Source organism: Juglans regia, chromosome 14 (assembly GCF_001411555.2).
Source record: "Juglans regia cultivar Chandler chromosome 14, Walnut 2.0, whole genome shotgun sequence".
In the NCBI taxonomy this organism is placed as follows: domain Eukaryota; kingdom Viridiplantae; phylum Streptophyta; class Magnoliopsida; order Fagales; family Juglandaceae; genus Juglans; species Juglans regia.
In genome coordinates, this window is record NC_049914.1 from 10,584,310 (window position 1) to 10,610,824 (window position 26,515).

Below are 26,515 nucleotides of genomic sequence, written 5' to 3' on the forward strand. Positions count from 1 at the left end.
CATTTTTCTTTATCAATATGCATTTGATATATATCCATAATTAATCTTTCTGCCATTGCTTTGATCTATTTTCGATCTGTACGATTTATCAGATTTTTGTCTATTTATTTCGAAGTAGCCCAAATTCCAATTTCTTCGAGATAGTGGTGATCAGTACTAGTATTAATGGAAACTACTTTGAAAACGACATATTTTGGCAAGAAATCCTTGTATTACTTAATTTCTATGCATGCATGGTACTACTGGATCTTCCTTGATACTGGAGATAATTACGTTGAAGATCATGCCGATAGACCTCCTTTAATTAATGTTTTAATTATGGGGTACATATGCTTAATTTAATGGAGATCGTATCAAGCATGCAACAGGACGAAGGTGGTTAGAATTTCCATATGCCCTTAATTTCGCGTGAATAAATTAAGCTGATCACCAAATTAAAAAAAAAAAATTACATAAATAAATAAACCAATAAAATAAGGTTGTTCACCAAAAAAAATAAAATAAAATAGATAAATAAATCAATAAAACAAACCACTAAGTTGAAGCGATTGATCAGTTTCAAGCAAAGCAAACTAGTCGTGCATTGAGTCGAGTAGTTTAGATATAGTTATAGATGCACTCTTTTTTAAAATAGTAAAATTTATTATTAAAAAAGTAATTTTTTTTAATGTGGTTTGGCTATATCTATTCATTTAAAAATGAATATGCGACACTTGTACTATAATTGTAAATATTATTTTTCATCAGATAATGGTATTTTGTTCAGTCTCTGACCAGAGTCAATTTCATACATAGAAATCAAGTGCATCATCCTACTCCAATGTATTGAGAAAGCTAGATGATTTTTAGTAAGTTGTTCTCTATGCATAGGAAAACTAATTATTACTTTTTGTCTTTCTGCCTTGTTGAGGAGTTGAGTGAAGGCTTCTAAACACAAAATAAAAATATAGGGTGATAGTGAATCCTCCTGTCTTATTCCCCTCGAAGGTAGAAAGGATGGTTATGGATTCCCATTTAGTAAGATAGAATAAGAAACCGTTCTAATACAATTTAGGATCAGATCTATCCATCTTTTGTCAAATTTCATTCTTTCCATAACAACTGCAATAAAACACCATTCAAATCTATCATATGTTTTGTTCATGTCCAACTTAAGTGTCGTATACCCATCTTTCCCCTTCACTTTACTCTTCATAGAATGTAGGACTTCAAAAGCAATAATGAGGTTATCAGTGATTACTCTACCTAGAACAAAAGCACTTTGAGTAGTGGATATCAAGAGAGACAGAATTTTTTTTAACCTATGGGCTAGTACGTTGGAGATGACTTTGTATATGACATTACATAAACTGATTGATCGATATTCAGTGACTTGAGTTGGATTTCTGATCTTTGGAATAAGAACTATATAAGTTTCATTTATAGTTCTATCCCAACAGTTAGTGTTTAAAACCTTTGTCACAGTCTCACATTTTTCATTGCCAACTATATGCCAATGTTGCTGATAGAACCTTGCAGAGAAACCATCTGGGCTTGGAGAGCTCATTGGATTCATGCTAAATACTGCCTCTTGCACCTCTGTGAAAGTGAAATCTTGAATTAACCAATTATTCATATCTTCTGTTACCATTGAGTGAATTGGTTCTAGACACTCTCTTTGTCCAGTGGGATTCGAGATTGAAAACAGATTAGTAAAATAACACTGAAACACCTAGTTTATACCATGAGGGGTTTTGTAGTGTTGACCCTCTTCATCCTTTATACTATTAATCTGATTAGGTTTTTCCTTTGAGAAGCACATATATGAAAAAAACCTAGTGTTTATGTCCTTCTTTTGAAGCCAACTTTGTTTTGTTCTTTGTTTTCACTTTAAGTTTTATTCCTCTAGTATCATTGTTACTTCTTTGTTCAGTTTTTGAATTTCTTGCAAATCATATCCTGTATTTCTTTGTTGTAGAAGCTGAAGTCTTATTTTTCAATTCTCAATTTCTCCCAATGACTGTTTTCTTTTAATTATGCATCAGTTTAGTAGCTTATTCTTACATCTACTTAGCTTATTGGATATTGTTGTAATAGAGCTAACATTTCTGTTATTATCAAGCCAAGTATTATCAATAAGGTCCTGACATTCCATCTGTTGCCCCCAATTATATTCATATCCGAATACCCTTATGTTTTTATTGTCATACTGAGAATTTGTATTCAGAGTTATTGTAATAGGATTGTGATTAGAAGTACATGCCACTGTTGCATGTATATCTGAATATCTTGATACAAATTGATAAGTTGGAGATTTGCTGCAAATCGATCTGGCCTTTCTTTTGTGAATTCAAAACCTTCTCCATTGTTTGCCCAAGTGTATTTAAGACCATCGTGTCCTAAATCACTTAGATCATTATCTTTTAAGACTTTACTGAAAGAAGTCATTTGGGTATTGGATCTTGCTGCTTCCCCAACTTTTTCATGTTTTTGAAGAATTTCATTAAAATCACCCATGCAGATCTATGGTTTATTGTCACCTGGTTTCAACTTTCATAGCAATTGTCAGCTCCCTTCCTTAAGTGTTGTACAAGGATTTCCATAAAATCCAAATAGATATCATTTCTTCCCAATTTGAGGCTCTATAATTAGACAAATATATGTGAGTTTGTCTAGGATTCCAACTCTACAAAAATAAGAGAATTCCACATAAGAGCTATTCCTCCACTGAGTCCTCTACTGTCAATAATGAAACTCCTATCAAAACCAAGTCTGTTTCTAATTTTTTTCATCATTTCTCTCTTGCTTTTTGTTTCACTAAGGAAAAGGATGTTTGGGCACTTTTCCTTTACTAAGTAGTAAAGCTCTTGAATTATACGAGAGTTCTCAAACCATCGACAGTTCCAACTTGTGCATTTCATTGATGATGGTGGGGTTGCTCAGCAGCCACCACCTTTTTCTCCTGAGTTAAGCTCATTACAGGTTTGAGCATGTCCCATGGTTTCTTGAAATGAGTTTGTTGATTACTGTTGTCAGTTTCTGTGTTATCTCTTTTCCTACTGCTTGTTTCACTACCATCAGAAGTTTCCACCTGCATTTCAATTGTTTTGTTTATCTCTGTCTGTCTTACTCTGTTTTTCCAGCCAATCTGTTTTCTCCTAGCTTCCTCACCTTTCGCCATTTTCATAGGTTTTGTAACTGAATTTGACAGATTAATAGGGGTATCAGAAGAAGTTGTTATTGAATTGCTTCGTGCTTTTGTCATAACCCCTTTTGCTTGATGGAATATTTTTTCCTGTTCTATATCAATTGACTTATTCACCTCAATTTCAACATAGTTGTTCTATGTTCCAAATGTAAAAAACCTTTTCCCTTGTTTGAACAGCCTGACTCTGATCAAATAAAATTAATCACAAGTTCTTCTACAAGCAAGATGTCATCTGGTTTATTTTGTTCTACCATACATTGTTTTTGAATTGATTGGTCTTGGCCTCTCCCACGGACCCCATATCTTCTATCCCCCTGACCATTTGTACTTATAGGGGATGCCCTCAGCCACTGACCATACTGAGAGATGCTACCAAACCCAGTTGTGTTTTTTCTTGTATTCTCTACATCACAACTTCTGTCAGCATGCTTAATAGCCCCACAATGAAAACAAAACAAAGGTAACCTTTCATATTTGAATTTTATCCTCATTTGCTTTCCTTCCACTCTAATTTTCTTACCTTTGGCAAGAGGTTTGGTAATATCTAGAATTACTGTAATTCTAAGATATTTTCCCTAGCCAATACCATTTTCATCCACATCAACAATTAGTACTTGCCCTACTGTCGAGCCAATTTTCTCCCTCATTCATAAGTCCTAGTTACCAAAGGCAAACCATGAAGTTGAATTCAAAAGATTTCATGATTAAACTTCATCTATTGTGGAGGATTATTACTATCAAATAGTTGAATACAAATTAGATTTTTATCAAAATACCATGGTCAGCCGTGTAGGACTCTTTCTAAATTCACTAGTTTCTGAAATTCAATTAAAAATTTGTTGTAACCTACCTCTTTAATGAGTAGCCATCGTTCTGGATTTCATAATTTTGTCATCGTGGCTTTGAAAGTTTTATTGTTTATAGCTTTTTCCATTAGAATCAGCATAATTAGACAATTTTAACTTCTTATATCCAATCTCCTTGTTTCTTCCTATGTGAATACTACGATTTCCTATTCTTTTCTCTGTAAGTATAAAACCTTCCCATAATCTTTCCAACTCATCTGTCATGTTCGACTAGGTTATTTGGTTACTGAAACTTTGAGAATTACAGACAACATCTAACCACCACCTTACCCTTCTAGAAAAGGACAAAACACCTTACCCTCAAAAAGAGGAAAGGACCCGTGTACGTGTCCCGTTGATATTCCTTGGCACTGATCGATCCAGACATTAAGCATAGGTGGCGCTACTATATATATATATATATATAATATGACATTCAAACAGGAACCAAAACTATGATCCACCTAGCTAGTATTTTTGCTTAAACAAAAATAAGTACAAATATCGAGGCCGGGCGGTGCACCAAACCATGATGATGGTTTGATTATAATATCGAGGGTCAGTATTAACGTAATAGAACAGTAGATGATGGTTTAATCATGAGTTGTTATATTTTTTAGATGATGGGTATATAAACACGATCGATACATCATGCATGACTCATTTCGATTATAAAAATTTAAAATATTAATATTTTTTTATATATTGATATAGGATCAATAATGTGATGGCATATTTTATCATAACCATGGTCAGTAATATTTGTTTTTTCTAATTTTTTAGGAACTTTTATATTTTTTTAAAATGAAGAAGAGTTTTATTGATGGTTGAAAGAAAATTATTTTTTATTGTTGTAAAAAAGGGGTTATTGTTGCAATTACTATGATCCAATCAATTATTCTAAAGCCGCGTCTACATTACACATTGCTTAGGTGACATTATTTGATTTGAAAAATAAATTTTAAATTTTATAAATTAAATTTTATCATTTAAATTATACGAATGATGTATTTTACGCACCAACTAGATAATAGAATGCTTATGTAAATGAACAGAAATAATCAATTTTGATATTCCTGATCAACAGAAAAGTTTATTTTGTTCATTAAAGTTTTATAAACATGTATAAGGCACCTTAGATTTTATCCCGCTAAAATAGTATAAGCATGCATCAGAGAGAGAGAGAGTGAGTGATCTAGATTAATGTTCAGCTGTAAACACGTTGGCCAACAAATTAACCCAAAAAGCTTCCTACACTTGGATGGCTATGCCATTAAAAACTAGATGATCATATATATATATATACATATATATATATATTTAATTTGTGTAAGATATTGCAAGTTAAACTGAATTAAATAGGGGGTTGGTTTTGAAGGAGACGTAGCAAATATTGGTAGTTATAGCGATTTTGCACCACCTAGCCCTATTTTCAGTTTTTCAAGAGCACAAAACATTAATCTAATTTATCATGCATGATTATCTTCAAAGATTTTTAATTTGTTATCTAATAAGACAACAGACATGCCTGCACGCGGGGTTAATCGGCTGGATATTTGAATCTCAATGAATATATATATATTATAATTTGTACATGCATCTCTATGAAAGATGTCATCATGAAGTCTTCAACTCCTTTTAACTTTCAAAAACAATTATTTGAAACAGATTATTTACGATAAGAATAATTATTTATAATAAAAATAAATTTATTTTAATAAAAATTAGTTATTTTCATAAGAAATAACTGACTACAAATAAATAATTTTCTTATAGTACTTTAATTAAGATTTCGATGCCATGCCAGTTATAGCAGGACCAATAGATCATACAGTATGTTGGTTTTGAAATATTAATTATAAATTTTTTTATGATCATGTTAATTATCTTTAAAATTCACTCGTAAATAAAATATTAAAAAAAATTAATGAAAAGCCACGTGAATATGTAAGTTTTTTTTCCCTTTTTATGCATAAATTAGTTAACATTTTCTCTATACAGAATGGAGATTATATATTAATTAATATAATAAAACAAATATATATAGAGTAAGTACGTACGTACGTACGTAATTTGATCGTTATTATATTTTTAAGAGTGATCATCTTCCACTTTAAGAAAAATATTGATAACAAAAGATCAAGTAGTACTGGCCGAGTACTCTTGAAATCTATTATATATGTATGTATACATATTGCTCGATCTTGCCACCTGCAGGAAGGTTCCGGCCATGAATTAATTAATATGCAGACTAATTGACTACTACTTCATAATTAAATTGGAATCATATATATATATATATATATATATATAAGGGGCGCACGTACATATATAAAATTAAATATGATAGCTGATGATCAGATCAGTGATGAGGGGAAGGATAAAGAATACACGGTTCCATCTGTCCTACTTAATTATTATAAGTCCCATGACTGACAATTGCATTAATTACAAATTAGAGACATACTCAAAATCAAAGTCAAACCATCGAATGCATGTGCATGTAGGTGGTGCAATTTATGTACAAGCATTTATAATATGATAAATTATTTGTATAAATTTTAAATGGATAGATTTTTGTGTAAACTTTTATAAAAAAATAAACTATTTTTTAATAGTGTAATTTATTTATTTATTTATTTTTATAAAAAATTTATATGAGACTTATCTAACTATTTAAGATTTATACCTAATATTACTCTAATAATATATATGCATGTACAAGCTGCTAGGAAAATCCATGCATGGTGTTCCCCACAAGCGAGCTGGAACATTAATCGATCTCTATTACCGGCCTGTTGCATCCCGATCCATAAATATTCCTCGGAAGAAAACGATTGAAAACGCTTGCTTTTTTATATATAATTCATAATTCATATAGAGAAGGAATCATGAGTTGGCGTTGGATCTATCATCTAGGCTTCGTTTGCATCATCAACTTATCTCAATTCATCATTATAATTTTTTTAAATTTCAATACAAAATATAATAAACAATTCAACTTTTTCAAATCTCAAAATAATAATAATATTAAAAAATAATATTCTAATAATATTTTATCATCTCAATTCAACTCAACTCAACTCATTTTAATATCTAAACTCAACCTATATATCTAGGATCGAAGCTGCATGGAATTGGAGGCTGTGACCGAGGAGATCAACTAGCTACCTATGGCTTTATATATCAGTTATGGATAATATTAGGGTGATTACTAAATGTGTATCCATTAAATATGCACATTAGTATAAATAAAAAAATTTTATTTATTTTTTTAATCATTTTTTAAACATATTTAATTATTAAAAAAATAAAATATAAAATATAAATTCATTACTAATCACTTCCTTAATCATTAAAAAATAAAAATATATAAATAAACATATTTAATAATCATATTATTATTTTTTGATCAATTATATATCTACAATCATCGTAAATTATAAATATTAGAAAAATTATATTCATTATCTTCACATATTATATATTTTATTTTTTATTTTATTTTTTTAATAAATATATAATATATGAATGATGAGTAGAATAATTTAATAAAAATAAAAAAATTTTAAAAAAATATAATACATTATGTGTAAAAATAACAAGTAACAAAGCTTTAAATATTATGAGTCATCATTATCTAAAATACCATAAGAAAAATGTTAGTAAACCGGCTGAAGTTGTATTCTCATTTTAATTGTTTATATATTTAATTTTTTTATTTAATGATTAAAAAATAATTTTTAATATATCAATATATTTTTTATTTTTTAAATATATTTAAAAAATATAAAAATAAAGAAACAGCCTATCACCACTGATATCCCAACCCGAACGGTCCTTTCGAGAGTTGACGTTCATTTATCAATAGCTCGTACGGGTGACGGCCCTACATTTAAAAGCATTGCATTCATTTACTTGCAGCTTGCTCGCTAAGCGTGCTCGGTTCCGACTTCCGAGAGATAAGAGAGATGATGGAAAGCCAGTGCTAGCTACTTCCTATCCACGATCAAATTTAGGGGCGTAAAATCGTCTTAACGGTTCTGTTAAAATATGTATATAATATTATATAAATCAATTTAAACACAGTTCATTAAATTTATTATATCAAAATTTTAAATTTTAACACGATTTATTAATATAACAAATCATGATGTGTCAATTTATTTAGACCCATTAATAAATACTATAAGATAGTTTAACATGATCCGATTTGTTTTAATCTATTTATGTAAATAGATTAAACAAATATGAAATTAACTTATTTGACCTGCTTAACTTTAACATAAATTTATATAAATGTTAAAATAAAAATTTCTATAAAAAAATATAAAATTAACTATAAATTCAAAATACAATTTAAACAATAAAAATATCAAAATTAAAATCATAACAATTTTACTTTTAGGTATAATAATAATTTTAAATTTATTAACAGGTTATAATGGGTTAAAATGGATTGACATGTTATCAACCTATTAAGCAATCGTATCTTAACGGGTAAATCCATTTTGACTCGAACGTGTTAAAACTAAACTCAAACTCATTATTATCGTATCGTGTTTGTATTGATTTAACGAGTCTTGTCACATATTACTATCCCTAATAAAACTTAACGTTGGTTTGGATTATGTGAAAAGATGAGATAATTTTAAATAAAAGTTAAAAGTTAAATAAAATATTATTTTTTAATATTACTATTACTTTGAAATTTGAAATAGTTGAATTGTTCATTATATTTTATGTCAAAATTTAAAAAAATTGTAATAATGAGATGGGATGAGATAATAAAAAACTCAACTTTTTCAAATCTCAAAATAATAATAATATTAAAAAATAATATTTTATTTTATTTAACAATATTTTATTTAATTTATCTAAAACTATCTTATATTATCTCATTATCCAAACAAGCCGGATGCATAAGAGACTACAATGACATAGGATTTATCCGATATATATGTTCAAAAGTTTATTTATAATTAAATAAAAATAAATTTATAAATTGATATGATTTTATGTGATAAATTAGTTTTATTTTTATAATAAAAATAATTTTATAATTTAACGTATCATATAGTAATGTATTTTTATAAAATATTTTTTGTGAAAATTGGTTTTTCAAATATATATATATATATATATATTAAGCTATCTGTGTAGTTCTAAATTTCTAATTGTACCTATTTTGGTACGTATGTACCTCCTGATATAAATTTCTCGGCTAGAAAAGAGAAAGTGTATAAGGAGCTGAGAAGATCCAAGAAAAACCACACTTGGCTTTATTTGTTAAGTCTCGACTTATTATTATAATTTTTTTAAATTTTAATATAAAATATAATAAATAATTTAATTTTTTTAAATTTTAAAATAATAATAATATTAAAAAATAATATTTTATATCTTAATTCAACTAAATTCAATTTAGTTGAACGTACAAACTCACGCTAGAATACAGATCAGATCAGGATGAGCCGTTGACTCCCTTGGAAAGAGTTTTGACTTTTTGAGCCATAAAGCCTACAATATTAATGGTTAATATCCTATGCTAGCTAGGAGATCCAGCATCGATCATTCCTTAATTTGGCAGTCGCAGAGACTGAATTTAGAGTCGGCTACATAAAACCTGAAGAAGAACATACGTGCTACGTACGTACGATATAATACTGATCAAGAACATGCGCGCGGTTGGGCCTCACGTCGATCCTTTTCCGACGTTCTCTTTCGTTTATCGAATTGGAAGCTGGACGAAGGCTTTGATTGTATTTAAAATTCATTTCAATTTATTTTATTTTATTATTATAATTTTTTTAAATTTTTATATAAAATGTAATAAATAATTAAATATTTTTAAATTTTAAAATAATAATAATATTAAAAATAATAGTATAATAATATTTTGTTCAATTCATTTTTAAATTCAAACGGGATCAAAATCTTTCTTTTTGGTGGAAGTTTTTCTCTGGCGGAGACCAATTGAAGCAGGCTAGCAGTGCCAACCGAGTCCCTTTCCTCATTTTATGGTTGGCCCTAAACGCTGCAAGGTTTGAAGGTGATCTCATAACTGTTGACATAGTTGTGAAAAAAGGTTACAAAATGCATGGCTGTGCAGGAGCTGCTGAGTCCACTGCTATAACCTTCAAAAGCATTATATTTCAGATCAAGGCCTCCATTAATGGATCTTTTATTTGTGGGTTTTCCTTCTTCTTGGGCCAAGACCCTAACATTTTTGTAGGGCTTTCGGCTAGATGGACTAGTATTCTTCTTTCTGCATATGTGAGTAAAGATGATCAAATGTAAGATGGACTAGTATTCTTCTTTCTGCATAGACCTCTAATAATTGGCTAAAACGAGGCAATATGGTTCTCCTTTCATCTCAAATGCAAGAGGTTTATACACAAAACTTTTCTTACAATGGTTATCTTTTGCATAGAAAGTTGCTCCCGAGCACAAGAGCAAAGGTTCATAGTCTATTATAAATAATATACCTAGTGAAATAAAAAGAGAAAACTAATAGTCTAATAAAATATGATCTCTTATTCAAAAGAAAAGTATGAACGACGAAAATAATATTTTTAACTTTGGATAAGCAAAAGATTCCTCAATCCTATCATTGTGGACTACTACAAAGTAGCTATCCATGCAGCAAATACCAAAAAATATGGAATAAATTAATTTAAACAACCAGAAGATAGGCCCCAAAAGAGCTGCCAAATATAAAGAGGATTCCTCTCATGCTCTTTAGTGCTATAGCTACAAGTAATCTTCAATCGTCCTCATTCAAAATATTTTTTAAAGTTATCTCTACAAAAAAAAAAAAAAAAATTATGTTAAACATATAATTAATTGAAAGGATTATAAGAAAATATTCTTCAAATATGAATCTTACCGATTTCTAACTTGTAGCTTTCAACATCTTCCATTATATATTGAGAGTCATAATTAATAAAGGGAGCCATCAACCAGTTTTGTGTAATATACACAATATAGTTTTCACTCTTCATTATAATAGGTGAATGATAACACATATTATAATTTATTACTTTTACTTATTGCTTATAGTTGCATATTATTATCTTTTTATTGTTTAATATATGTAAAATAACTTACACATATAAGTATAATATCTAGTAATATATGAAAAAAAATATATTCATAATTTATATTTAATAATAATATATTATACATCTATAATTTTGACTTATTATGCTATCTCTATATATTTAAATGGTTTAATTTATTGCATTTTAATTTATGTGTTACTTTTTTAATTTATAAATATAAATTAATTTATTTTGTAAAAAGTTATATCATAACAGTCTTTGAATCAAAATTATTCGGTTGGTTAAAAATATGATTTTTATATTCAACCAAATATTAGTGGAGCTGTCTTCTTCATCCAAGCTGTAATGAATTCATCCAGCCAGAAGGAATTCAAAACCTAAGACCAAAACGACACATCGTTTGAATGATTAGCAATTTAGCATAAGAAAAACTGCAGAGTGGATGGTAATCATGGTACACTGGTAACACTACAGAACGGAAAGTACTGTGATTCTGGGAGATCAGAGAGAGATAGAGAGCGAGAGAGAGAGAGAGGAGTGATGGCGTCGTTGCGATCAGTGGCTCTGAAAGCTGTGAGTGGAGAATCATGGTCCCACATTGTTCCGCGGGCCCGAGCCCTAATAAGAGTGCGAGCTTTCTCGGCCACCATGTCACCTCCATCCAAGGCCGTTGTCTACGATCACCACGGTCCACCAGATTCTGTCACCAGGTCCTTACTCCCAACCCTAACTGCATGGTACCTAGCTTTGTTCTTTAATTCTTTAATTTTTATTTTGGTTTCTAAGTTTTTGTTTTTATTTTGTTTGGGTTTGTATTTCGGTTGCAGAGTGATAGAGCTGCCGCCTGTACAAGTGAAAGAGAACGATGTGTGCGTGAAAATGCTCGCTGCTCCTATCAATCCCTCCGATATCAATCGCATTGAAGGTTACCCTTCTTCTTATTCCTTTGCTCGTTGCTCCTATAACCCTAATGCCTTGATTAGGATTGAAAACTAAGAGATTACCCTTTGCTTGGTTGCTCGTTTACCGGTGGAAAATATAAGGAGATAGACATAGATTTTAAAAAAAAAGAGAAATTACCCATTATCATCTATCAAAACTGGCATTTAGCACCCAAAACTCTCAGACTTTAGGAACTTGTAGTCTTCGTTAAGACCTTACCTTTTTTATTTATTTATTTTATTTTATTGGCACCGGGTGTCCGGGAACAGCGTCTAGACTAATCCCGGGGGTGCACAGGCCCTGGGCAATGAGTTTCTTGCAAGTGCACCTCGGATAATTCAAGAGAAAAATTCCCCAGTCTGATGGCCCCTAGAGATTGTTTGGACCCAAGGGGATTTGAACCTAAGATCATGTCACATGTTTTATCTTTTATCAATTTTAAGGATCGGAGCTTAATCGAGGGTGCAAATTACCAAAATTTGGTAGTTTAGGGTGTCAATTAGCAGTTTTAATAGTTTTTTTCCTGTAGATTGAAAAAAGGAGTAATTTGGAAGTCCAAGAGGCAATATCCCCTTGTAAAATAAATTCTTTTTTTGCATCTATCTTTCCCAGAAGAGAGTACACTCTGTCTAACTGAGGTAATGATGCGTTAAGATTGAGGGAAATCTTTAGCTTTGTCTTTTCCCAAATACTTCTTTTGATAAGCATGCCTCTAGTACTTCTAAAAGTCTATGAAATTGGCTCTTGAGTTATGATCGGCGAATCAAATCCAAATGCAGGGCAGTCATAATAAATTCTTTTCCATAAGATGTTAAAAAAGAAAAATCAAATTTCTGGTTACTTTAAACTGGCATATAAAATCGTTAAACTAGCACATAAAATCTTTAAACTAGCACGCATAAGTGACGCTCTTGAATATATCCCGTATACTCGGGCCTCTGTCTATTTCATGCTCAATAAAATTGTTTATCGATAAAAAAAAAAAATTGGCTTGTAAAAGAATGCATATTATTATTTTCGTTATGGGCATACATCCTGACTAGATATTCGAAATGATTTTGGTTTTAAAGTCAAATGCGGATGCTGCCATAGGTGTGTACCCTGTGCGACCACAAGTGCCTGCAATTGGAGGATATGAAGGTGTTGGAGAAGTGCACTCGGTTGGCTCTGCTGTTAAGGGTCTCTCACCCGGTGATTGGGTCATCCCATCTCCACCCTCTTCCGGTACACTTGCTTTTGCTGATTTATTTTTCTTTTTGTTCGACAATTTGAGAAGTGTTATACCATTTATTCTGCTAAGGCAAATAACAAGGATATATATATATATATATATATATATATAGAATATTTTATGGATGGAAGACTTTTCATTCAGAGGGATTGGACAAATATTTTTCCTCTTTTTATTTTTCCCCAGGGACATGGCAGACCTACATTGTGAAAGATCAGAGTATTTGGCACAAAGTTATTAAGGATTCACCTATAGAATATGCTGCTACAATTACTGTTAATCCTTTGACTGCTCTTAGGATGCTCGAAGACTTCATTACTTTAAAGTCAGGTATTGACATTACCTAATTTTAGTATTTTTCTCTTTACCTGCTTAACCTTTTCTTTTAATAAGTCCCAGTACCTTCTTAACTGTTACTAGTTTGGTTTGAATAGGAGATTCTATTGTGCAAAATGGGGCTACGAGCATTGTGGGGCAGTGCATAATTCAGCTTGCACGATATCGTGGTATCCATAGTATAAATATAATACGGGACAGGTGCTTATTCAAAATTTTGGGTCAAATCTCCTGAGCTTGTTTACTTCCATGTTTGCCAGCATCTAGATAAAATCATAAACATTTAAGCTGTGCATGTTAGATTTTCTATCATTATCTTCTACTTCTAGAGAGAACTTTCTGTGGGGAATCTGATTTTCACTTGCCATTGTCTACTTCCTACAGGGCTGGATCAGATGAAGTAAAAGAAAAGCTAAAAATTTTTGGTGCCGATGAAGTTTTTACTGAGAGTCAACTGGAAGTGAAGAATGTCAAAGAGCTTCTGGTATTGTCATATATTGACTCGTAGTTGATACTTTCTGATGTTAATTTTTTACTTATAAAAAAGAGTTGATACTTTCTGATGCAGTGGGAATTAGAGGTGTTTACTCTTATCCCATGCGGATTGGATGTCAAAGGCTTTGTTCTGTGGCAGTTATTTTGTTTCTGGAATGCAAGATGTCTAACTGATGTTTCTTCATTTTAACATGTCATTAATATGCTGTCCTAATCATTAGTTGTTTAAATCTGATGTTATTGAATTTACTTGTCATAAATGTTCTAGGCTAATCTACCTGAACCCGTTTTGGGATTTAATTGTGTTGGCGGAAATGCTGCTTCTTTGGTTCTTAAATTCTTGAGGTATGGTATGCAATGCGTTATTTTTTAGAAAGTCAAGCATGTTTCATTTGGCTCTAAAAGATTTATATTCTTCAATGTGGGTAATGAGTTTTTGTTTTCAGGCATGGAGGAACTATGGTAACTTATGGTGGAATGTCTAAGAAACCTATTACTGTATCCACCTCATCTTTCATCTTTAAAGTAAGCCGTGCTTTCCTTTTTCTTTAGCAGTTCTCGTCTTCTACTTGTTAATTTACTCATAAAAAAGTACTCTACTTGTTAATTAATAGAGGAAGGGTCAGGAATTATGAACCTGTATGTTTGTACCTCATGGTAAGCTGGGATGAGGAGTAAATGTGACTTAAAAGCAAACATTAGAGAATGATCAATTAGAAACAAGTAGAGGCTAGGATGACACTTGAAGTGGCCAAAGCCTTTATGATGTAATGGGCCCTGATTGAGAAAGTCTGGTCACATGAAAAGAAGGCTAAGCATTCTCATTGTATCAATATGAGCAGAACCAGTTGAAGTTATTGGAGACAAGTAAGTTATGATACTCTTATTATGCAATGTAATGAGTAGACAATACAATAAAAGCTGAATTCACCATGAACAGGTCATATTTTTGCTCAGTGTGTTTGCACTGTTTGCATTTTGCTTTCTTGAGCAGGTAGGATGGTACACACTGGGTCTGGGCTGGATGAATATAAGCTGAGCCAGGCTCCATGCGAGCTAGTGATGCAACAAACTTAGTCCAATGCTATCTTCTAATATTAGTAGCAGTAAAGAATGATGCCTGCTGGACTTCTCCTTTTATTACTAAGCTGAGATGAGTGGTCAAGAAATATAGTTCGCTCTCATGTGGACAAATTTGTACTAATGGAATTACATGAATCTCCATTACTGTTCGGAATTTATTTTCATGGTCATAATTAATTAAGATCTTGAAGATAGAACTGAACAGAAGTTTTGGAATTCAGAAGCTTAACACTGATCTGTTCGACCATGCATTTGGTAGCAGAAATGAAAGGGAAGATAGGACTGACACTACTAGATCATTTTTGGTTGCCTTGTTGGCAACGAGCCTTGGGATGGTTTCATATGTCAAAGTGAACAGTCTTTATACTTTTCGATCTCGATATAATGCTTTTATCCAACTAGAAAAATAGTCATCGCTATGACTATCATGAGTTCTATGTCTGAGTGTGATATAAACTTGCATCTATACATTCAAATCCATCCGTTTTGCAGGACCTTTCGTTGAGGGGATTCTGGCTACAGAGATGGATGAGTGCGGATAAAGCAAAAGAGTGCAGAAGTATGGTAGATTACCTGCTGAACCTAGCACGAGAAGGGAAGTTAAAATATGAGTATGTTCTACTTCATAAACAAAAATTCCAACCATCTTTTGGTTTACATCCATGTGATCATATACCATGGCATGGCATTGATTGCACATGTTAATATATTGAGGTGCCTATCTTTGCAGGATGGAACTGGTTCCGTTTGAGAATTTTCACAGTGCATTGGATAAGGCACTTGGAAAACTAGGGAGCCAACCGAAACAGGTCCTCACATTCTAGTTCGTAATCACAAGTTGACCAAAGGTCATTGTTGTGTCATCCTTGTTTCTGTATATTGTGTTTAGGGTTCGGGACTTGAATTTTGTATTACACCATGTCATCATACACTCCTGTGACGCAGGATAGTCTGAACTTCCAGAAAACTTGATTTCGTTATTATTGGGGGATCAGCAGTCAAATTGCTGAACTTTGTAATCAGTTCTTTTAACAGCAGATATGGGGGAGATAATATGATAACAGAAAATTCCAAAACTGCAAATGTAGAGGGAATGTGTCTGCTAAGAGAGGGTCCATTTTGCACGTGAAAGGACTTCAATAGTTCTTTTGTCCAATTAGGTACATGGTTGAGCAGAATGCTGAAGATATGGATGATCCATATTGTCACTCATTATTCATGATTAAATGGCAAAGGCAGACAGTAGCCACTTGTGGAAAAATTGGAATGATAGTAGGCCACTCCTCCGCTAGGTCCCTCTTGTATTGGCTAACTAGCTTTCTATTCTAATTGCTCGTCCTCACTAGGGGTGTAATGGGTCCGGTTTTGGACAAAATTTAGGACCAAACTGGTATGTACTGGTCATGCATTTTCGAAAACTGATGATGCATCGGTTATCCTCCTAAATCCATACCTCCGGTTTTACCAGTTTCGGTCTGGTTGTGTCCAGTTTTTTCAATTTTAATAGTATTTGTATTATGGTATAAAATGTAATTAATATACTAATGTATTTTGTATTTATAAAAAAAAATATGTTGAGAATTTATTATGCCATAAAATTTTATTAATATATATTTTATGTTTAAAGCATATGATTAAATAAATTTTCATGTTTAAGATTAAAATTTTATGTTATAAATGATAATAATATTATCTTATATATAATTATAATTTATATTATTATATATAAATATTATATATAATATTAAAAAAATAAATTTAAAATATATAATATACTGAATTGGTCCGATCTTAAAAAGTATAGAACCGGAACCAGACTGGTACCGGCCGATTTTGGAACAAAGGGAATCAATCTTGGACCGAATTTTCCAGTTAGAATCGGAACCGAACTGGTACCGGCGAGCGTGGATTGTGCCATTCTAACTAGTGACTTGCACCATTTCCAGGTGAGACTCGGCCACTGCACACCATTTCCAAACTCCCCTATAACCACTCCCAACCCCAACGGAGAAAAAAAAATTGACTTATCCTGACCATGGCTGACAAACTTTGCCATTGTAATAGATTAACAGTAGCCTCTTGAGCGACCTGGATCCTGGTCTTACTTTTGCAAATGATGGAGGCACAAAACTATGGACAGTCAATCGTACACCATTTGCTAACAAATAAAAAAAGGAAACGTAATTTTAAATTAGTCAATTTCATAAATCGTCATCATTACAAGAATATATATAACCTCTTGCTAGGCGAATGGATGACACAGTGAGTTGATGAGATTATGCAAAACAAGATGTAGTTCATCGTTATTCAATTTGGATGAAATTCCTTGACTGATTTCCCCAGACACCTGTTCAGTGTCACAAAAGAAAACCAAAAACTGAGGAAAAACAACTAGTACATAAATTTTACGAGATGTGTTCCTTTCTCAGTATATAGTCCACCGCTTCTTCCACGGTGTCAACAACCTGCACTAGCAACACAAGGGTTCAGATAATTTATCCCAATTGAAGACAGAATTTGGTTGCAAATTTATCAAAATTTTCATCTACACTAATATAATATATTTAGGAAGCTGTGCTTAGTCTGCCCCCAAAACTTTTCGTTTGTTCCGAGTAAAAATTAAGAAGCAATCCAAGATCAATTAGATATTTCAGCAACCACCTCCATTAACCCTTCTTCAGCCCATTGCTGAGGCAGGGTTTAAACGGGTCCTTGCTACTATTAAAACTTGATTTCCTCAAAAAATATATATTTTTTTTTATAAGTAATTTCCTCAAAATATTAACAGATGTAACACCGGGCCCTGTACCCTATAAGAATTTGCATCCATGGAATTGCAATTTATTTTATGGGTTTTCCTCGATACTATATTTGCACAACACACTTCTATTGGAGTCAATCAAACATTTACCAGATCTGCAGGAAAATCAGCATCATTTTCCTTTCCCTTAAAAACCCCTGTCCTCGTCAGAATGGAAAACCAGGGATGCCCTGCCTGAAAATGCAAAATGTTATAACCTATTATGGTATCTTCAGACACCTAATGTAGATAATGAACCATGGTATTCCTAAAGCATGAAAGAATGAAATAAAGAGACAAACCTGCTTTGCACCTTTGATGTCAACTGAAGGATTATCTCCAACCATATATACTGTCTTGAAATGATTTTCATCAATTGCATGATCAACATGAAGCTTATGGTCAAGAGATGACAGAAGCTGCTTTAGTACAGTTTCAGCATTCCTAAATACAAATGGATTTGGCTTCCCAAAAGACGTATACTCTAGAGCGTTAGGGTGGATTCTGCAGATTAAGACTAGTGCATTTAGCTTAGAAAAAGAATTACAGCATAATTCAGACAATAGATACCAAAAAAAAGTAAACAACCATCAACTTTAAGCATGTTCCCTATTACCTATTGAAAATGGATTCTAATGCAATTCTGAAAGCTCCCATGCCAAATCGCTCTGAAGGAAAAGTAGCCTACCTTTGGTGACACCTTGTTAGTACCTCATTAGGTTTTACAGAAGTAGTTACATAGAAACTCGAGAAATTAATTTTGTGACTGATCACAACTAACCTGATACTTAAGGTCATCATGCGCAAAATATAGAGGTGGTTGGTGTCCAATTTCCCTTCCAGGAAGACCTCCGGTTCTTAAAATGTCACATAGAACCTGGTACCAAGGCGACTGTGGTCAGTTGGGAACTTGAAAGTTTCCAATACCAAGAATATTACACTTGAGATGCAGGGTAGGGGACCACCTATAACAATTCTTGCATAAATAAATAAATCAACACACAAAATGCACATTAAAGTTTATATGATCAGATAAGCTATGAATTCAGGATAACCTGATTGCCTCTGCCCCAGTAACTTCCCACATAAATCAATAAATAAATAAATCAACACACTGAATGCATATAAAAGTTTATATGATGAGATAAGCCATGGATTCAGAATAACCTGAATGTCTCTGCTCCAGTCTACAGAATCACTAACAATAAATGCGGCCTGAACCCTCTGTGAGTAAAGACTCTTTGTTTGAGTTATCTTGTTAAAAGTGCTACTCTGATTGGCAGCCAACTTAGTTGTCCATTTCTTATATTTTGCCAACGGATCAATGTCTTCAAAGAAGGATGCATATTCATCTATAGAGAGCACATTTCTGAAAATAAAATATGTCAGCACAGAAGTCCTTCAGGGACTCCTCAGGCCATATCTGAGAGTTTATACACAGGTATTAATGGCATTCAACAAGGCAAAAGCCTTACTTAAACCCATATTCAAACATCACTGCAGCAGGTTCACCTTTTCCCACAGCAACAATGAATTCATTCTCATATCTGCACAACACAGAATGTAAATACTAAAGAGAGTACTGTAAGATATGATTTTATTTTATCAATGTAACAAATTAATTCTCAATTTTACTCAGATGTTTTATTTATTAACTTTTGATATGTATATGCCAATCAAAGCTATAGTTTTCAGCGTTCAGGTCTTTATCTTTTTTATTATTATTAGTCCATCCTTTATTAAAAAGCATGAAAGACACAACTCAAGTACAAAGGAAGTATACAAAAGAAATGCCTAGCTAGAGAATCAAAACTTTTATTATTGGGGTAACATATCATAAGATCTACATCTTTGTTTGGCATGCCTATTCTTGCATTGGGATCTAATTTTGTCAAACCCCTCCAGGTCTAAGGTTAGAATCCTCTTGGGTGCAAACAATTTCTAGGGACCATCAAACTGGGAGAATTTTTCCTTGAACCTTAGATGCACTTGCGGCAAACTCCTTGCCTAGAGCTTGTGCACCCTTGGAATTAGTCTAGACTATGCTCCCCGGTGCCAATAACAAAAATATAATTCTGTCATATAAATCACAAAATAAAATATAATAATTGAAAGTAACTGAATGCATGTGTTTTTCAAAATGTTTTAAGCAAGTGTATGCATGGGTTTCCATTAGAGCCATATATCATGGGCATTAATTCATCAGCTGGAACTTCAACCCATCTATTACTTCAGCACGAAACTATGTCCTTGTCATCTTTATGTTATTTTACACACTCCACGAATGTATGAACAGATGCACGAAATCAATTGTATTTGACTTTACTGCACACCAGTGATTTGCATACCAAACTGGATATTGATGATAGATCACAGTTGGTTTGAAGGCATACCTATCCACTAGTTGTTTAAAAGGAGAATGACCTTGTAATACCTGCATGATAATTGTAGTTCGAAGATGAAAAAAAAGCAATCATAAAAGAGAAACCAAACAAAGGTTCAGGAGTTTGATGGTCAAATGATAAAAGTTTTGATATCATGATATATTTATGTGATCTCTCAACAGGTCTGATTGCTGAGCAAGAATGATAAGTAGATGACAATAGAAAAGGAAGGATAAATAGCGCTTAAAAATTATTTCTGAAAATCTTCCTTAGCACATTACCTGTGAGGATAAAATGTTTACACCCAACAGTTCACTTAACTGGAAGGCTCTTTTCGATTCACGAAAACCACCTCCTGTTTGATTAAAGAACCAACCCTAACCGTTAGATAATACACTGAGAGGTAGCGCTAAGGTGGCCTATATTCAATTCCAGATTCCCAGGTCTTTGGTACAATGCCATACAATCACTCGGGTGTATGCCCAGACTCTGAGCCTAACACATTTAACTTTCAATCTTTAGACCATATTTAGGATTTGGACCCAGAGCTATGAATCCGTTCGATTAACATTATTGTAAGGAGCACAGAATCAATGGATGACTTACCATTTGTCAAGAAAACGTAAGGAATCTTCAAATAACCTGCTTGCAACATAAAAACAATCGATTACATAAATATATAGTGTTAGAAAATACCTCTAATTATACGAGAAAGCAAAAGTTAAGTCTACCAATTTACGAGATATGAATTTTTTGCCTGGGCACAAACTAATAATCAATAATCAAAATGCGAAATCAAGCAGGAACCCAAAACCAAGTAAACGAAATGTCGTGTATATATACGTACACACACAAACACAAACACATAAATTAAAGCGTAGTACCAGAGTCATCATATAACCTTCTCAGAGCCGGGGGGGAGCCTCCGATCGGCGTGTCTTCGCGCAGAACGACGCCATCGATATCGAACGCGATACCAAAAGAAGGCCTGCAGTTCAAAGACGTAGAACCAAAGCATTAGGCATACACGAATGTCTGACAAGATAAAACAGACAATTACAAAAAAAGAACGCTGAGAGAATGACCATTGAGATTGTGAGGAAAGCTGAGAGATTGAGCGAGAGAAAAATAGGGAGAAGAAAAGCGAGGGCAATTGCTTTGTGTTTGAGCGCTGGGATTGCGAAGCCCTTCTGAGTATTGCAAAGCTTCCCATATTTTTCTTCGATGGACACAGATTAACAACATAAAAATGAGTAAAGAAAGCTCTGGAAAACAGGGAACACAGAAATCTCTTTCCTTTTGCCACACAATTTTTACTGTATAAATTTTTGTAGCTGACGAGACTCTTTTGAACAGTTTTGCGTACATTTTTTTTGATTTTGTTTTTGTTTTTGTTTTTTTTAACATTTCCAACTTTTAAATTTTAGATATTTAACGCATGAAGAATAATTTTACAAGACATAATAAAGAATAAGGGCAAGTTTGGGACATCAACCAAAACACAAAATTTTCATCTCATTTCATCTCATCATTACACCTTTTTCAAATTTCCATATAAAATATAATAAACAATTCAACTTTTTAAAATCCTAATACACTTTTTTCAAATCCCAAAACAATAATAATATTAAAACTTAATATTTTAAATTTCAAAACAAAACACAAAATTCTCATCTCACCCCCCAAACCTACCCTTGTTGTTGAGCTGAAACAATATAGTATTCTTTAATATTGGGGCAATGAAATGGGATCATCCTATTAGTTTAAGGAAAATGCTACTTAGGGGTGTACAAACATCGATCAAACCGACCATGATCGATGCCGACCGGCCATCAGAGTACGGAATAGGTTGAAACTAGCAGAGAACCAAGTAGCCGGCAGTAAAATTAAGTTAAAACCAACATTGGCCAGTTCAGTTTCGATTTGAATGTAGTTCAAACCACTGAATCAACCAATTATATATATTCTTTTAGATATATCTTAAGTTGGCATCGTTTAGAGGGAAAAAAAAAAAGAATGAAACGACGCCGTTTGGTTTAATACACCAAACGACGTCATTTTGATTTAGGGTTTAATACCCAATTTCCTTATTCTTCTTCTTCTTCTCTCGATTCTCACACTCTCTACTCTCTCATGCAACGCCGTAGCGGCACTCTCTCTCTCTCTCTCTCTCTCTCTCTCTCTCTCTCTCTCTCTCTCTCTCTCTCTCTCTCTCTCTCTCTCTCTCTCTCTCGTAGAACCATCTTTGAGTTTCGAACCATTTGCGACACTGAAACATTTGACTTTCCGTCTCATTGTGACGCCGAAGGGACACCGACGACCGATCAAGATCATGCCAAAATCGACGTCGCCGGTTTTCTCTCCCTTTACCAGCTGGTTTTATCCATGTATATAAGTTGTCGGTTTTCACCCCTAATGCTACTTACCCCCATTAAATTTATCATTCAAAATTATCGCTCGAATATTTTATATTTCTTTATTATTATTTTTTTCTTAATAGTTAGGAAGTGATTAGTAGTAAAGTCGTATATTTTTTTTAATTTTTTTCTTAATGATTAAGGATGTTAAAAAAATGCTCAAAAGAAAATGAAAAAAAAAATTCTTTCTTTTTGTTCTAGCGGTACACTTGGTGGTAAACTTTGGGTGACCTGCTAACACTACCCTTAGTTTAATGTGAACTGAGTGGTAAAATAATTGTATATGTATTATTACTCATTTAATTATATAGTCATTTAAAATCTTAGAGCTGCAAATTTTAGTCACTTAAAATATTTTAAGCAGTTGTACCATTAAGGGTTGTGCTTCAATGGTTTTAGGGTTATTTCCAAGTGATCTAGCATGTACTAAAATGTTTTTAAAACCGTTCCACACCGACTAGTGTGGCCGAAATCTGTATTACCAAAATAGTCACGAATACAAGACATCTTAATATTTTGTTTCGTTTTAAATTTTAGTATATTTCGGCTTGTTTCGAGTGTTTTGGTCAGTTTTCAGTATGCTTAAAATGACAGTCATTGTAATTTCTTGTACATGGTCTAAAAACCCTTCCTCACTTTCTCTTCCTTCACTCTACAAGAATTTTGTTACTTTCTCACTGCTGAACATTTTGATCAAATCATTGTAATTTTAAGAACCACTCCACTTGCATGCTACAACTTTGTTCCCTTAGAGCACCCACCACATTTGGCTCCCCAAATCTCAATTTTCTCTAAATTCTAGGGTTTACATTTGGAAAAAAACCCCCAAATGCATGCTCCATCCATCTCCCCAAAATAGGCCTTGAGTTTGGGATGCAACAGTGGCTCCCCATATATCAAGAGCCACTGTACATTCCCAATCCTCATTTTGGTTCATCATTCTCGCGTAACTTCTCTCTTCGTGTCCTATTTGCTACCAACCCTTGTTCGCGTCCCCATCCAGCAGCCCCTACGGTCGTTGTCTCTGGTAAGTCTGCACTTCTGACACGCGTGCACACACACACTCTCTCTCTCTCATCCAAATGCTCTGTATATATTTATTCACCCATATTGGTTCATTGTTTTGGTATTCCTTGAGATTTACATTACTCTGTGATTTACTTGAATGGGTCTTTGATTATTCCTTGTGATTTACATTTGGGTCTTTGATTTTGGAGATGTAGCTGTGAATTTAGAACTTTTCATTTTTGCAGCATTGGAGCTCTGATTTACATGTTGCTCGGATGAGTCTCTGATTCGATTTTTTTAGGGTTTTACATTTGGGTCTTTGATTTTATTACTATAGACATGATTTCCAAGCTGTGATTTACATTTTCTTACATTTGAGTCTATGATTTACATGTTACGATAGCTGTAAATTTGGAACTTGTCATTTCTACAGCATTAGGGATGTACATGTTTTCATTTGGGTCTCTAATTTGATTATTCCTTGTGATTTACATTGGGTATCTGATTTACATGTTACTATAGCTGTGAATTTGGAACTTCTCGTTTCTACAGTATTGAGGATTTGCATGTTTCTATTTAGGTAGATGATTCGATTATTCCCTGCTATTTACATTTAGGTCTTTGATTTACGTGTTACTATTTCTATAGCATTGGAGCTATGACTTAGCATTACCATGGTTGTGATTGGGGCTGTGTGTGATTTTCAAATTATGTGGTTGGCATTCCATTGTGATTGCTGTTGGGGCTATATATGTAAGTGCAGGGGCTGTGATGATGGTAGGATTGTTAGGTGTATCCAAGTGTAATATCAACAGCTGTAGTGAATGCTTATCAATCGGTTTGGCAAGGTACCCTGGATGGCTATCCTTATTGTAAAATTTTCACAAAGGTAATCGGGATTTACAACTATCATATCTTGTGCCTTTTACTATGCTTGAAATTGTACCATTTTGAGCCTCTGTGATATAAAAATATAAGTTATTTTGTTATTTGATTTTGTGCTTTCTTAGCTTAATTGGTTGGGTGTGCATAAAGGTTTAGCCCTTGTTGGTTCATGTAGCACATGTTTTCTACTTTCCTGTTTTGGAGTTTTATTTTGTGATTTCTTGGCAATGCTTGGTTGGTTGTACTGCAAAGGGGCTTGGCCTTTGTTGGTTTATGTGCTAGCCGGATGTTACTAGTTTCGGTAGCAACTTTGTGCATTGTTTTCAGATTTTGTGTGTTTTCTACATAAAACTTGGTTGGAGAGCCGAATGTGGATGTTCTAGCTGATGACGTGGAGAAGAAAAATTGATGCTTAATGTTGTGCCTTCGTGGATCTCCAATGATGTGAGGAAGCATTGATTGCATGCATTGGAAGTGAAAAAATTATCTATTTGTGTGGAAATGTATGTACACTGGCCACATTCGTGAACCAACTTTTATATTAGAAGCGGTTACTTCATATGATTTTTAGATATGACATGTCTTTTTTGAATTACGCGGTTCTCATAACGATATTAATGTGCCAGAAAGATATTTTATTTTCACTGAACTTGCCAAAGGACATTCTCTTATTTTTACTGAATTTGCCCAAGGGCGTTCTCTTCCAGTGAATTACTCAATTAATGGCAATGTCTATAATATGCGGTACTATCTTATCGATGGTATCTATCCAAAATGGCCAAAATTTCTAAAGATAATCCCATCTCCACAAGGGAACAAAAAGAAATATTTTGCTGCAACACATGAATCAACAAGAAAGGATATAAAGAATGCATTTGGGATCCTTCAACAACACTTTGCAATCGTTCATGGACTTGCTCAAATGTTCAAAATCATTAATCTAACAAACATAATGAAAGCATGCATAATTCTTCAGAACATGATCATTGAAGATGAGTGTGATGATAATGGGGTTCCCAAGTTCAAGTATGAACAACTTGATAAGGATCTGCCTGAATTGTCACGCAATCCTGCAACTAAACTCATAGAGTTCATTCAACGTTACCATGCATTAGAGATACTTTGGCTCATTATTACTTCCAATTAGACATAATTGAGCATCAATGGAAATTATATTCCCAAAATTAGAAAAGCTACAATCCACTATAATTTATGTTGTCAATATAAATATTCCTAATTGTACGATTTATTTTCCCTAAAAAATGTTGGCAATAACAACATTGGCCAAAATATCTAGTTTCCCTATCTGTAATATTTGAAATATTTGTAAGATCTATTTACCATCTTTCCATCCATGCACAAGTTTACCATATGTCCATTCCCAAATTTCCTTCACATTCGCATGAAAAATAATAATGTGTTACAAATAAACCAATGACTTAACATTGGTGAATGCAATAAAAAATATAAAAAAGGCCGATAAATATTTTAAAACAATTGTCACTACTTCTCTGCATTATGTTCGCCATAATCTCCATTTGACATTTCTAGAAATGTGTGCGTTGTATTTCAGGTAAGGCAGTAACTTCCATCAATATGATCCATTCATCTCTCTCTAACCGATTTGTAGCTGCTCTCTCCTCTGCTTTAAATCGGGCAAATTCAAGTCTCTTGGCTTCCAACCTAAGCTACTCGTCCTCTTGCCGTATTTCATATTGCATCTTCTCCTTCTTAAGATAGAAAAACTATTTTTCTTGAGCACGTGGTTCCTCAAGAAAAGTATATTTCATCCTGAAGATTTCGACAATGTTATCAGCTGGCCTAGTTATGGCCTTCCG

The 26,515-nt window shown here is 33.0% G+C and overlaps 3 protein-coding genes across 4 annotated transcripts; 2 read left to right on the plus strand and 1 right to left on the minus strand.

The window, feature by feature from the left end:
- Positions 1–11,489: 11,489 nt before the first annotated feature.
- LOC108989663 (enoyl-[acyl-carrier-protein] reductase, mitochondrial) lies at positions 11,490–16,254 on the plus strand. Its single transcript, XM_018963360.2, has 10 exons — positions 11,490–11,806; positions 11,924–12,021; positions 13,131–13,262; positions 13,456–13,599; positions 13,704–13,806; positions 13,990–14,089; positions 14,369–14,445; positions 14,547–14,625; positions 15,676–15,794; positions 15,914–16,254. The coding sequence occupies exons 1-10, from the start codon at positions 11,637–11,639 to the stop codon at positions 16,005–16,007; spliced, it is 1,116 nt and encodes a 371-aa protein (XP_018818905.1). The 5' UTR covers positions 11,490–11,636; the 3' UTR covers positions 16,008–16,254.
- Positions 16,255–17,354: 1,100 nt separating this feature from the next.
- LOC108989603 (uncharacterized protein YKR070W) lies at positions 17,355–21,694 on the minus strand. Of its 2 annotated transcripts, XM_018963271.2 has the most exons (12): positions 21,453–21,694; positions 21,252–21,355; positions 20,974–21,009; positions 20,649–20,722; positions 20,377–20,417; positions 19,459–19,530; positions 19,151–19,352; positions 18,765–18,860; positions 18,600–18,667; positions 18,286–18,487; positions 18,095–18,178; positions 17,355–17,648 (listed from the first exon to the last, which is right to left on the minus strand). In XM_018963271.2, exons 1-12 carry the CDS (start codon positions 21,578–21,580, stop codon positions 17,589–17,591), a joined length of 1,167 nt encoding a protein of 388 aa, XP_018818816.1. In that variant the 5' UTR covers positions 21,581–21,694; the 3' UTR covers positions 17,355–17,588. The 2 variants fall into 2 exon arrangements, with proteins under 2 accessions (XP_018818816.1, XP_018818817.1); XM_018963272.2 differs by lacking the exons at positions 20,649–20,722; positions 21,453–21,694 and having other exon boundaries at positions 17,439–17,648; positions 21,269–21,355.
- Positions 21,695–25,416: 3,722 nt separating this feature from the next.
- On the plus strand, positions 25,417–25,824 carry LOC109013781. The gene has a single exon (XM_018999120.1). It carries the CDS (start codon positions 25,417–25,419, stop codon positions 25,822–25,824), a length of 408 nt encoding a protein of 135 aa, XP_018854665.1.
- The last annotated feature ends 691 nt before the right edge of the window (positions 25,825–26,515 follow it).

Bases quoted from the DNA above. Each gene is read 5' to 3' on its own strand.
- LOC108989663 (XM_018963360.2), top strand. From the start codon at position 11,637: ATGGCGTCGTTGCGATCAGTGGCTCTGAAAGCTGTGAGTGGAGAATCA. The intron at 13,600-13,703 runs GTATTGACATTA...TGGTTTGAATAG, and splicing joins CTTCATTACTTTAAAGTCAG to GAGATTCTATTGTGCAAAAT. The intron at 14,446-14,546 runs GTATGGTATGCA...TTTTGTTTTCAG, and splicing joins TTGGTTCTTAAATTCTTGAG to GCATGGAGGAACTATGGTAA.
- LOC109013781 (XM_018999120.1), top strand. From the start codon at position 25,417: ATGCGGTACTATCTTATCGATGGTATCTATCCAAAATGGCCAAAATTT.
- LOC108989603 (XM_018963271.2), bottom strand. From the start codon at position 21,580: ATGGGAAGCTTTGCAATACTCAGAAGGGCTTCGCAATCCCAGCGCTCA. The intron at 18,668-18,764 runs GTTAGTTGTGAT...CACCAAAGGTAG, and splicing joins ATGATGACCTTAAGTATCAG to GCTACTTTTCCTTCAGAGCG. The intron at 18,488-18,599 runs GTAATAGGGAAC...CTTAATCTGCAG, and splicing joins TTAGAATCCATTTTCAATAG to AATCCACCCTAACGCTCTAG.